We start from the raw sequence: 12,372 nt of genomic DNA, 5'->3' as shown, positions 1-12,372 counted from the left end.
CCTACAAAGATCAAAGACTGAGGATAATAGGATAATAGCAAAAATGTAAGCTCAAGGGAAAATACTAGACTATTACATACCCTACTCCCAAGTCTGAGCCTTTCATCCATCATATGATAAAAATAATGATAATCTAAAGTAAATAAGCTGATCTCACAAGATTAAAATTATTAATACATCCATTAATAAGGATGTATATCATTATCAGTGATGACTCCCAGTTTATGTGCATATTGTACCTTAAAATATTAGCTAATGATAGTACAAAGCCACCTCAAATTAGCAGACCATTTAAAAGCCACGCATTCAGAACATGAAGACAGCTTTTTCAAATTTCTCAGCAATAATTAAAATCATATGATACTCAATCCAGCACTTCAGTGAAATTTTATAAACTTAATGACATGTTTAGAAGCTTCTTTTACCCTTTTTCTTTCACTAATACCAAAAGAAAAAGGTCTAGTGACATTGGAGAAACTCTCATTAGAAGAACTGCTGCAATATACAGCAGCTGAAACACAGCATTAAACTAAAACACATTCCCTTTGTCAGCAAATACTGTCAGAAGACCCATAGAAATCATTGCTTAAAATTTACTCAAACAAGTAGAAAAATTACTCAGTGTGGGAAATTTATCAGAGTTGAATGAAAATACAGGCTTTTTTTTTTTTAACAACTCAGTTTATTTGCTAGACTGTTTCAATAATGAAATAATAAAAACTACTTTTCTTTGAGTCACTAATGGAACAAAAAACATGGCCAATATATATGATTTACTTAAAAAAAAGATATAAATAAATAAATAAATCGAAAATTTAAAAAAGATGTTTTATGAAAAACCTAAGTGGGATTCCTTTTTTTTTTTTTCCTAAGTGAGATTCCTGAATAAGGTTACCCTACATGTAAAACTTAAGCCATTGCAAGAAAGAAAATGAAACCAAAATACACAAAGTGCTACAGAGTCAAAAATGTAGTTCTTTTTAATAAAAGCAAGATATTTCAAATAGTGTGGAATATTTATAATATGAAATTTGATAGGAAGTAAGGATGAAAACATATTGTACCTCTCAAATCTTTCTGGTTATCTCGACAAAATATTTAAAAACTGCTGAAATTTAGCATGAGGCTTTTTCATGCACAAAAACACTAGTAATCCCTTGTAAGTTTAACGATTAGTAAGAAAGAAACTTTTTTTTCAAATAAACTTCATTAAAGAAAGAAACACTTTGGGGCGCCTAGGTGGCTCAGTTGGTTAAGTGTCTGCCTTTGGCTCAGGCCATGATCCCGGAATCCTGGGATAGAGCCCCACATTGGGCTTCCTGCTTGTGGTGGGGGGAGACTGCTTGTCCCTCTCCCTCTGTCCCTCCTCACCACTCATGCTCTCTCTCACGTGCAGGCACTCTCTCAAATAAATAAAATCTTTTTTAAAAAATCACATTAAACTGACCCAACTTCCCTGTCAGTCTCCTTCATTCTTGCATGACTCACTTCTTTCCCCTTCTTTGCAAAAATGCAGAGTCCGAGACTCTTATTAAATTAAAGCCCATTTTTTAAAGCACATTTTGATCCATTTATTTAAAAATGTAAAAATGCAACACTCCAAATTAGTTATAATTGTTATCAGGAAAGATGGAAATTTACTAGCAATGGTTCCACAGAAAACCTTTCCTTGACTCATAGATTAGACTGAGAAAAGTTAATAATATGATTTAATAAGTGTTGTAATGATGTTCTTGTTCCGCTGGGACCTATATATTTCTGTCAGATTATGTTTCAACTATAACAGACATTAAACCAAATAACCAAATGAAATGAACTTGGAACTACACCTTCTAATTACTGCCTATGACATATTGACATTGCTCTCACTAAACAGTTAATCATAACAGCAAAGGCTTTTATACTACTACTAAATAAAATTTTAAATCTTTTAAAACCTTGTTCATTTCATGTTTTTCCTATTCTTTATTATGTCTGCATTTTATAATACACATAGTACATACAAATATGTACAAAATTTTTAAATAAAATATAATGAGGTTATTGCTCGAACATACATATTTTTTCTAACAGGACAGTAAATCAAGAAGTTTAGAGACTAGTGAAGAGGTTGACAAACTTTTTCTATAAAGGGCCAGCCAGTAAATGTTTTAGGCTTTGTGGGTTACGGGATCTTTATCAAAACTATTCAAATATGCAGTTGTAGCACAAAAGGAGCCACAAATGATACATAAACAAATGGCTTTGGCTGCATTCAAACATATTTTCTCTATAAACACTGAATTTCATATAATTTTCATGTGCTCTGAAACAGTCTTCCTTAATTTTTTTTTCAGCCATTTAAAAATAATAAGGTTAAAACCTTTTTTCAAACTGTTCTTACCTTTTCAGACATACAAAATAAAATCCTAGAGGCAAGGATAGTAAATTTGTCTTCTTTATGTTCCCCTGGATCTAACTTTATGTTCCCCTGGATCTAACAACATATTTGATATTCAGTGGAGAGTTGTCAAATAAACTTTTCCATTTTCTTTTTCAAAATTACCTATTAGGTCCTGCTGTATCACCCCTATCAAAACATAAGCTTCTTGACAGAAGGAGATTCCCCTGATTTCTTCTCTGCTCTTTTTCCTAAGAGCTTAGAACAGTACCTGGCATACAGAAGGCATTGGATCTTAATAAAGTAAATAGTTCAAACTCTGAGAATGCTTTAATTCCAAAAAATACTGAAAATTCATTAGGTGACATGGGGTTTCATAGTATATTCAGGTCTTCCCTGTTTCCTCCCTGAGCTTCTGCACTGGGTTAAGTGACTACAGTAGCCTATTTCACAGGTGTCCTGCTACTATGGAAACCAATTTCTTTTTTTTCACTTTCTTCTCTCTCTGACTAAATTCTGAGTTCTACTGGGGCACTCGAGGTATTGCATTCATCTTTGTACCTCCAGCATAGAGCAACCTGGCACAGTGTACATATAAAAAAAAAAAAAATGGTTGTGGGCTACCTGGGTGGCTCAGGCTCAGGTCATGATTCCAGGTTACTGGGATGGAGGCCCACATCAGACTCCCTGTCAGCTGGGAGTCTGCTTCTCCCTCTCTCTCTGCCATTTCCCCTGCTTGTGCTCTCCCTTTCTCTCTCAAATAAATAAATAAACTTTAAAAAAAAAAAGATGTACAGAACTGCCATTTTTTTTTACATTTTTATGTACCTAAATTTAAGTTCCAGCTCAGCCACTTATTACCTTAGCCAGTTACAGAACTAATTTGTTCATACACTAAGCTTCAATTTCCTTATCTAAAAATGGAGTACAACTATGTGGTCTACTTTGTGGCATTTTCATAAGGATCAACTGAAATAATACATATAAACTATTTAGTTACATGCCTGGCCAATAAGTGCATAGTAAATGAAAGCTATCGTAATTCATAAAATAACTTCTTCACTATAAATAATGGTCAAATTAAAGATAACATATAAAATATATAATGTTCAATTTACAAATAGACTTCTCTCAAGGAAGAGATATAATTCTTAAAAAAATGTTTATTGATCTTTTGGTTACTTTTAATCAAATCGTATTTATCTCATTTCCTATTCTGAAATCCCCATGGAAAGAAAAACTTCCAATAAAGAAAATGCGGCTTTAAGTTGTACCTTTCTTTAAATCACATTTATGATGAGCACTGGGTGTTATTCTGTATGTTGGCAAATTTAACACCAATAAAAAATAAATTTATTACTTAAAAAATAAAATAAAATAAATCACATTTATGAATCCACAAGCAAATCTTTTAGAAAAACATAACACATTTAAAGAGGAAAGTGGTAATATTCTCATTAACATTAGAATATTCAAACCACAAAATAGAATGTAAAAAGTTTTAAGACACTGTAAATACTCTACACAAATTTAAAAATTTAGAAACTACCAACAATCATTTTTGCCTACGGCTACAATTATAAAAAAAAAAAAAAAGGCAGGTGGGCAGCCCCAGTGGCCCAGCGGTTTAGCGCCACCTTCAGCCCAGGGTGTGATCCTGGAGACTGGGCTCTCTGCAGGGAGCCTGCTTCTTCCTCTCCCCGTGTCTCTGCCCCTCTCTCTCTCTGTGTCTGTCATGAATAAATAAATTTAAAAATCTTAAAAAAAAAAAAAAAGGCAGGTACATGTCTGAAACAGAGTAAGCAAATGGGAAAAGTAGCATAGGAAGATACCAAAGAAGTAAGGTGGGAATCATATCATATAGGCCCTTACAGGATATTATAAGCTTCTGTATACCAATGAAATGGGAACCCCGGGACAGATTTGATAAGCCAACTGATATGACATTGTTCAGGATTTAAGTAGTTAATATTTCTGTGTTAAAAATATGCTGTAGAGGGTCATGGTGAAGCATGGAGATCAATTAAGAGTTGCAATAGTCCTATAGTCCTATGACTACTGTGGGAGCCCAGGTGAGATTTCAACTAGTGTGGGACCAACAAAGGTAATAAGAAATGGTCAGTTATTCCAAGTACTTTACTTTGAAGAAAGAATACATGGGTTACAAAATGAATTGCAGATAAAAAAAAAAAAGTAGTCAAAGACCATTCCAAAGATTTTGGACATATGGATATGCCATCAGTTAAGAAGTGGAATACAGTGGGAGGAGCAGGTTTGGAGGGGAATATCAGCAGTTCAGTTTTGAATATACTCCTTTGTTAAATTCTACCCATCATCCAAGGTGAGATGTTTGATTTTGAAGTTTAATATATGAGTCTAAAGTTCAGACATGAGGACTAACTTTGGAGATAAATTTGAGAACTGTGAGTACACAAGTGGAACTTAAAAGCACAGTACTAGTTGTAATTACCAAAGAAGATAATGTTAAAAGAGAGGAAAAGATGTCCAAGCACTGATCCCTGGGTCTCTACTTTAAAGATTGAGAACATGAAAAGGAATCAGCAAAGAAGCACCAAAGAAGGGATCCCTGGGTGGCGCAGCGGTTTGGCGCCTGCCTTTGGCCCAGGGCGCGATCCTGGGGACCCGGGATCGAGTCCCACGTCGGGCTCCCGGTGCATGGAGCCTGCTTCTCCCTCTGCCTGTGTCTCTGCCTCTATCTCTCTCTCTCTCTGTGTCTGTGACTATCCTAAATAAATAAAAATTAAAAAAAAATTATTAAAAAATTAAAAAAAAAAAAAAAAAAGAAGCACCAAAGAAGCAGGGGGAAAACCAAATCAATGTTGGGGGTAAGGGAAGAGGGAAGCATTTCAAATTGGAGAAAATGATCAACTGTATCAAATGTTACTGCTAGGTCAATTAATATGTTGTATCTCTGGGGGTACCAGGGTGGCTCAGTGGTTGAGCATCTGCCTTTGGCTCAGGGCATGATCCCCGGGTCATGGGATTGAGTCCTGCCTTGGCCTCGAGTGGGGAATCTGCTTCTCCCTCTGCCTATGTCTCTACCTCTCTCTATCTCTCATGAATAAAATAAAATCTTTAAAAAATGTGTTATCTCTGTGGTAAGGCTGTCACTGATATCTTCTATTCTTTTCTCAATCCCAGTGAGTATCCTTATGATCTTTGCTTTATTTTTTTTAAGATTTTATCTATTTATTCATGAGAGACACAGAAAGAGAGAGAGGGGGGCAGAGACATAGGCAGAGGGAGAAGCAGGCTCCCATGCAGGGAGCACGACGTGGGACTCGATCCTGGAACTCTGTTCAACTGCTGAGCCATCCAGGCATCCCATGATCATTGCTTTAAATTCTTCATTAGTCATGTTACTTCTTTCTGTTTCACTTAAATTTGTAGCTGAGGTATTATCTTGTTCATTCCTTTGGGATAAATTCCTTTGTCTCTGCATTTTCTCTAAGCCTCTCTCCTCTGTGTATTAGAAAAGTCAGTCATATCTCCTGCTCCTGAAAGTAACTGCCTTATGAAGAAAAGGTCATGTAGTGTCCAAGGCCTGGAGCTTCAGGGAGTGTCTCTGCTGTGTGCTGCATGTGCCCTGCTATTGTGTTTGAGTTGCTCTAACCTTCAGGCCAGTGTTCTGCAGAGCCTCTCCTTGCTTTCTGTGGCCAGTGTTTGGACTCTGGCCTGAATGTGGGGAGTTTAACCAGGTGTGCTCTGGTCTGCTTATGAAATGAGGCTTGTCACCACCTCCACTGGAACTGAGGCCCTATAAAACTCCCTGGTCAGGAGATGTGGTGAGGTCAGGGATTTATGTTGGTCTTCTGAGGTGAGGCCCACCATGCTGGTCCTGTAGCAAGCCTGAGAAGGGTAGTTCCAATAATGCACAGAGGGGTGGGGCTTGGTGTAAGTAAATTATGCAGCCAGTGTTGGTGCTCTTCTGCTTCCAGCAATTGGCTCACTTTTTATGGTGTTATGTGTGGGGGAGGGGAATGGCTCCAGCCAGCTCCGTTGTTCTCAGAGAGGTGTCTCAGTGAATGCAACCTCTCAGAGGCAAACTCAGAGGATAGCAAATAATCCCCATGTGTTCCAGGTGCTCTTCAGATCACTGTTTCCATGCCATCTGTCCCTGGGTTGTTTGCCTACCTTCTCTTCAAGAGCAGGTCAGTGCCCTCAGGGCTCTATCCAGCCAAGTTTGCTGACCTTCAAAACTCCAGGCTTTAATCCCTGCTGGTTCAGGAACTCATGAAATTCAGCCCCTCTTATCTTCCAAGCCAATGGCTTTGAAGAAACATTCTTCATGTGCTTCCTCCTAAGTGCTTTTCTTTCTTTCCTTTCCTTTCTTTTTTCTTTCCTCTTTCTTTCTTCCTTTCGTTCCTTCTTTCCTTCTCTCTGCCTGCCTGTCTCTCTCTCTCTCTGCTTCTCCAGACCAAAATTCCCTCCCTTCTTTAGTAGCTTTGATTTAGTTTTCCCCTAAACCATGTCTCTGCACTTCCTATCTTCTTTGATATGGCCTCTTCTCTCCCTTTAGTTCTAGAGTTTGTTCTCTCAGTCTTCAGGTCAATTTCTGAGGTATTTAGAATGATTTGATAGTTATCCACTTCTGTTTCTGTGGCAAGTTGAGCCTAGGCCCCTCCTATTCCACTGCCATCTTCCTTCTCTTTCCAGGCACTGTGTCTCGTCCATTTTGTTTTTTAATTTTTTACCCTCTGTCTTCCCAACTCTATTTCATATACCCAATAAGATAGCTTGTGTTGCTTTCAGCAAAGTGAACTTTGACCTGTTTTATTTCACAGAAATGCAAACAAGTTAAAAAACTAATTTAAAAAAAAATGAATTCAATGTGCCAAAGACTACAAAATACTAGAGAATACAAATAAATAAGTAAGAGAGCTCCTGCTTTCCGGAGTCCATTGTAAAAGTAATAGTCAGGTTTGGATGTTTTTCAAAACCCAGATACTTCTGAAAATAGTTCTGTTTTATCAACAGGTTTCTGTTCTCTCCTTTACATGATATAAACACCGTCTATACAAACATCTACTTAAAATCCCATGCTACTCTGGGCACATACATTTTAAAATTACAACAAGTAGGGGTTTAACTTACCATCATTTTTTCAAAAAGATCCAGTACTTCTTTTTCTGACAAATTCAAAGATCGTTCATCATATAATGGTTGAGCTGCTGGAAACTCACTCATTGCAACTTGAGAATCAATGGGATGTTGAATAAGAGGTTTTTCTTTTTTGACTGTAGATTTTCTAAAACTTGTAATTCGGTCACGCTACAAAGAAAAAAATAAGAAACTCTAAGAGAGGGATCCCTGGGTGGCGCAGCGGTTTGGCGCCTGCCTTTGGCCCAGGGCGCAATCCTGGAGACCCGGGATCGAATCCCACATCGGGCTCCCGGTGCATGGAGCCTGCTTCTCCCTCTGCCTGTGTCTCTGCCTCTCTCTCTCTCTCTATCATAAATAAATAAAAATTAAAAAAAAAAGAAAGAAACTCTAAGAGAGAAACCCAGAATCACAAATACGAAGTACTGAAACATAAAAATAGCACTTAGTATAATATATATTATTGTCTTTTGACAGACTCTTACTTTAAGCAACAAGCTCCAGTTAGAGATTGTACAACTTTGAAAATTTATAGTAGTTTTTCAATCCCGGAAGTCTGAGGTGTGAAAGTATTCCTCAAAAGTAAACCTTAGTCTTTTATTATTTTTATTTACATAGTAAGTAGGTAAAAAAGAAAAAAAGTCCTGCATTAAAGTCATGTGGTTGTTTAAAGGAGAATATGGCTTTGGCAGCAAATTTGAACTATGATAAATAAAGAAAGTAAATAAAAAGAACCCTAATATTTAATTCTAAGGGGGAAATTAGAGTAATGTTTCCCTCTTCAAAGTGCCAAAAACTGTGACAAGTATCTATGGATACTTTGTCAGCATAGTGTTCGAGTATAATGATGGAGAACATCAACTCTGAAGCCAGACTGCCTGGGTTTGAACCTGTCATTTACTACCTGCGGAATCCTATGCAAATTATGTGTATTGTTTCCTAATCTCTAAAACATGGATAACAAGGGGAGACTGGCTCAGTTGGTTAAGTGTCTGACTCTTGATTTTGGCTCAGGTCATGATCTAGGGGTGATGAGATCAAGCCCCACATAGAGCTCCATGCTCAGTGGGCCGTCTGCTTGAGATTATTCTTTTTCTCTCTAAATAAATAAAATATTTAAAATACAGATAACAAGTTAATATATGTTAAATAAATAAATATTACCTATACCACAAAGTTATTCTGAGATTTAAATAAGTTGATATGTTTAGTGCACTCAGCTGCTATTTATCATTATTGTTACTATTACTTCCCTTACTTTTTTTCCCTAACATTGGGGGTAACAAGACATCACCTTTTCCGCTTAATGGCAATGTTAACATACATAGAAATATCTTCTTCCTACAAATACTATTATGAGAAACCTGATGTTTTATGGATATTGACTCTAAAACTTTGATTCCATGTACAATCTCTAATAATTAGCTTGCTGTTTCATATAAAGTGTACTAATGACTCCAGGTACATGTAAACAGCCCAATCTGTTTTAAACCACAAAACATCACACCTCAAAAATCAGTAATGATTTCTGTTAGAAAGCACATGCATACCATCAAATCATGTTAAACAAGCAAACATGTTAGATGTGAGGACAGTAATCTTCATTGCCATGTTACTGAGTCCTTACAAATTATTTCAAAAATACAAAATGCATCACAGAAGTTACTACAGCAACTTATAAAAATTTCTGTTGATTCCATCCCCCCAATTAAAAGAACATACTTTTCAATTTGATTCAAAGAACATTTTTTTAATAAAATGCTATACTTTGACAGAAATATGAGCAGTTTTACGTAGCTTATTTAGGATTACAAAAATGATTTCAGTACATGGTATCTTACAAAAAGATTATATAAACCATTGTGTTTTAGAGCTGGAAAGTAATCTGAAAAATCATCTAGACTAACTCTCTCATTTCACAGAAAAAGTGACTTGCTAAATTTATTAAGTCCCTGGTTCCTATCCCAGTGTTTACATTAAGATTCATTTTTTTCAAATTATCTTGAACTATATTCCAATTTTCTTTTGACTCCTTGAGGAAAATTACATTTGTTTAGATATGTAGTATATTTTCAAACAAGTCAAGAAAAAATATTAAGTAATCCCAAATAGGCTAGAGTATATATCCAACAATCAAATTTCACTAAAAAATATGGTGGACATAAAAGCATTTAAGTATGCAATCGACCATTAACTCAATATATCTCTGCTCCTGTCCCTTCATGACACTTCTGCAGTGTTAGCTTTTTACAGACTAGCATTATTTACAGATATACTTGATCTTCCACTATGCCCTTCATTTCTATCTAGAAAACTGGTTTTTTCAGCTATATCTTAATAAGAAAATGAAGTCAAGCTATATGCTTTTACCTCCTTAAATCACTAATAATTTTTACATTACTTGTAATTTCACAAAGAAAAAATTGACACTGTTTAAAATACTATGTTTTAAGTTTAGCTATAAAAGGGCACACTTAAATGTTAAACCCATAACTTTTAAGTTTTATGATAGCCTCAGGTCAAAACATGTAAGAATTTTAAATTTAATAGCACTTACCTAACATAATAAACTTGGCTTCCTTTCTATTTTAAAATAATTTCCCCCAGTATTGCTATTAATCTTCTACTTAATCACAGTTTATTTGGCTATCAAAAAAAATCTGTATTTTCTAGAGTTAGCTTTATAGACATACAAAAAAATATTCTGGTTAAGGTATATATCAGGGTAATATCAAAATTTTATTGAGCTCTCATATAATTCTTTACTTTGATATCCAAAAAGAGAAAAGTCACGCTCTTGACAAATCTTCTGTTTTTCTGTACTTTGTAAACATCTAGATATTTTATATCTTACATACATCAATGCTTTAATGTCCACCCACTTTAGTAAAAAAGCAACATGCATAAATAACATAACAACATGCTACTAAGACCACCTTACCACATCATCTGCCAAAGTTTTTATTTGAATGTTCTATTAAAACCAAAAGGAAAAAAAAAAAAGAAAACCTGTCAGATAAGAGAAATTCATAGATCAAACAAATTAATAATTTAATTATACCCATTTATTTTATTAATCATAACTAATCAAAAACAATTCACAAGTTTAAATAAATAACCACATACATTCTTTACAAAAGGAAAAAAAAACTCTTTAAGGAGATTAAAAATGAAGACTTGGATGGGGATGTCTATTTGTTTTAAAAGATGACTAGCAAAGTCCCAAAGTTAAATTTGGATCAGGCATCATTACCATAGTGCTCAAACATGAGAAAAGATATATCAAAGTCATAAGCCCTTTCAAGTTTTTTCAAAATTTTAGAATGAGTCATGTTTTTTAAAAAACTAAATTTTAAAATAGAAGAGGAAAAATGTTACATTTGATAGTAATGAAATAAAATGAAATAGCTGAGTCTAGAATTCAGTTAACATCTTATAGATAATTAAAGGACATATTTATAAATATTCTAGATCAAACTGAATTAACTGATTCTGTTAATATATGTCCATTTCTCAAAAATTCCAACACTTGTTTTTTGCCTGTGGTTCTCTATTTCTAATACTGAGAAACACTTCAAATGGTGTATCCTAGTTAATAAAATACAGTACTTAAAAACTACCACACAACAAAATGGGCACCATTATTTGAGGAATTAGACTACAGCAATACAAAAGTAATAAGGCAATTTACGGTAAAGCAAAATAATAATTAATAATTTAGTAAAATTCCATGATTCAGAAGATAATTCAAGATCTTACAATAACATATGATCAGATGAAAGGCAGCTATTATATTGTAAGTATGTTGAAATGCTACTTAAAAATTATGATTAGGAAGGAAAAAGATTTGTTTAAAAATGACCTCTTAAGAATTGAAATTAATCTTTCTGTCATATCCTATACATTTATGTCTTCCAAAAGAAGCTGCGTTATGTGCATCAACTTGGTCAAGCATGCTCGCATCCCTTTTTACTAAGAAAAATGTGGTCATACCACTGGTAAGGAGAATTAATTATGAGTTCTAAGTAAATGAAAAGGATTTGGTCTCAGGATCTCATGAAATTGTCTCAAATATCATCAATCAAATGCTGTTAAGGATCATCCTCCTCTGGATCAGTTGGAACAAATACACTATTATATGTATAGTTCTTTTTCTACTTTTAATCCATTGATTCCCTCAGGGACCTACACTTCTACATTTTTGTACTATGCCTTCATCACATCAATCAAATTTTATTGCCTCTGGGAAAAAAAAAGAAGGAGGAATATTTATAACAGAACTGAAGCCGTTTTAAGAGAGATTAATTCACTGTAAGACTATCTCTATATATTTCCTCTTAAGTTTCCTACTGAGTTAAAATCTTTATGCATAAAGGCAAGCTTCATGATTGCCAGTAATGTAATTTCAGAGTGAGAAATGTCAAATTTTCAACTACCATGCCACCATCCGGATATGTACCTGTCCACCTGTGGTATTAGTAGGCAGATTATACAGTTGTTCAAGCAATTATTTCTTTTCTTTCTATCCTTTAGGGATATAAACTCAAAATTAAAGACACATCAGTATCTTCAAAGTGAAAATATAAATTAAGGGAAAATACAATGTGATTTGGTCAATTTATCTGACTTAAGGTACAAATATATTTGGAATGGTTTGAATTTATATTTCAATTGAATGTATGGTGACAGTTTGATCATGGGGGACAGAAACAAGAAAAAAGTTATTGTTAGTAATATTTCCACCTTGTCTTACAGGAAGAAACTTGAGTTTTCTTCTCTCACCCTACTCTTTTTTATGTAATCAACTTTTTTGTCCATACTTAATTACACAGTATGGAGTTAGAGACTATTAAAGTTGGATGGAATTTATA

General features: G+C 34.6%; 1 protein-coding gene across 3 annotated transcripts in view; it reads right to left on the bottom strand.

The window, feature by feature from the left end:
• The window catches only part of DIAPH2 (diaphanous related formin 2), a 1,101,152-nt gene that overhangs the window by 1,019,408 nt on the left and 69,372 nt on the right, over positions 1–12,372 (bottom strand). For 2 of the 3 annotated variants that reach the window (XM_055337637.1, XM_055337638.1), the window contains exons 2-3: positions 10,443–10,475; positions 7,496–7,672 (exon numbers count right to left, since the gene is read on the bottom strand). In XM_055337637.1, coding sequence (XP_055193612.1) covers positions 7,496–7,672; positions 10,443–10,475 — 210 coding nt within the window. The remainder of the gene's footprint in view (positions 1–7,495; positions 7,673–10,442; positions 10,476–12,372) is intronic. The other variant, XM_055337639.1, reaches the window with a different exon arrangement.

The sequence above is a fragment of the Nyctereutes procyonoides genome, unplaced genomic scaffold (assembly GCF_905146905.1).
Source record: "Nyctereutes procyonoides isolate TBG_1078 unplaced genomic scaffold, NYPRO_anot_genome, whole genome shotgun sequence".
NCBI classification, from domain to species: Eukaryota; Metazoa; Chordata; class Mammalia; order Carnivora; family Canidae; genus Nyctereutes; species Nyctereutes procyonoides.
Note: the sequence above shows the minus strand (reverse complement) of the source record. Positions and strands in the feature narration are given on the sequence as shown.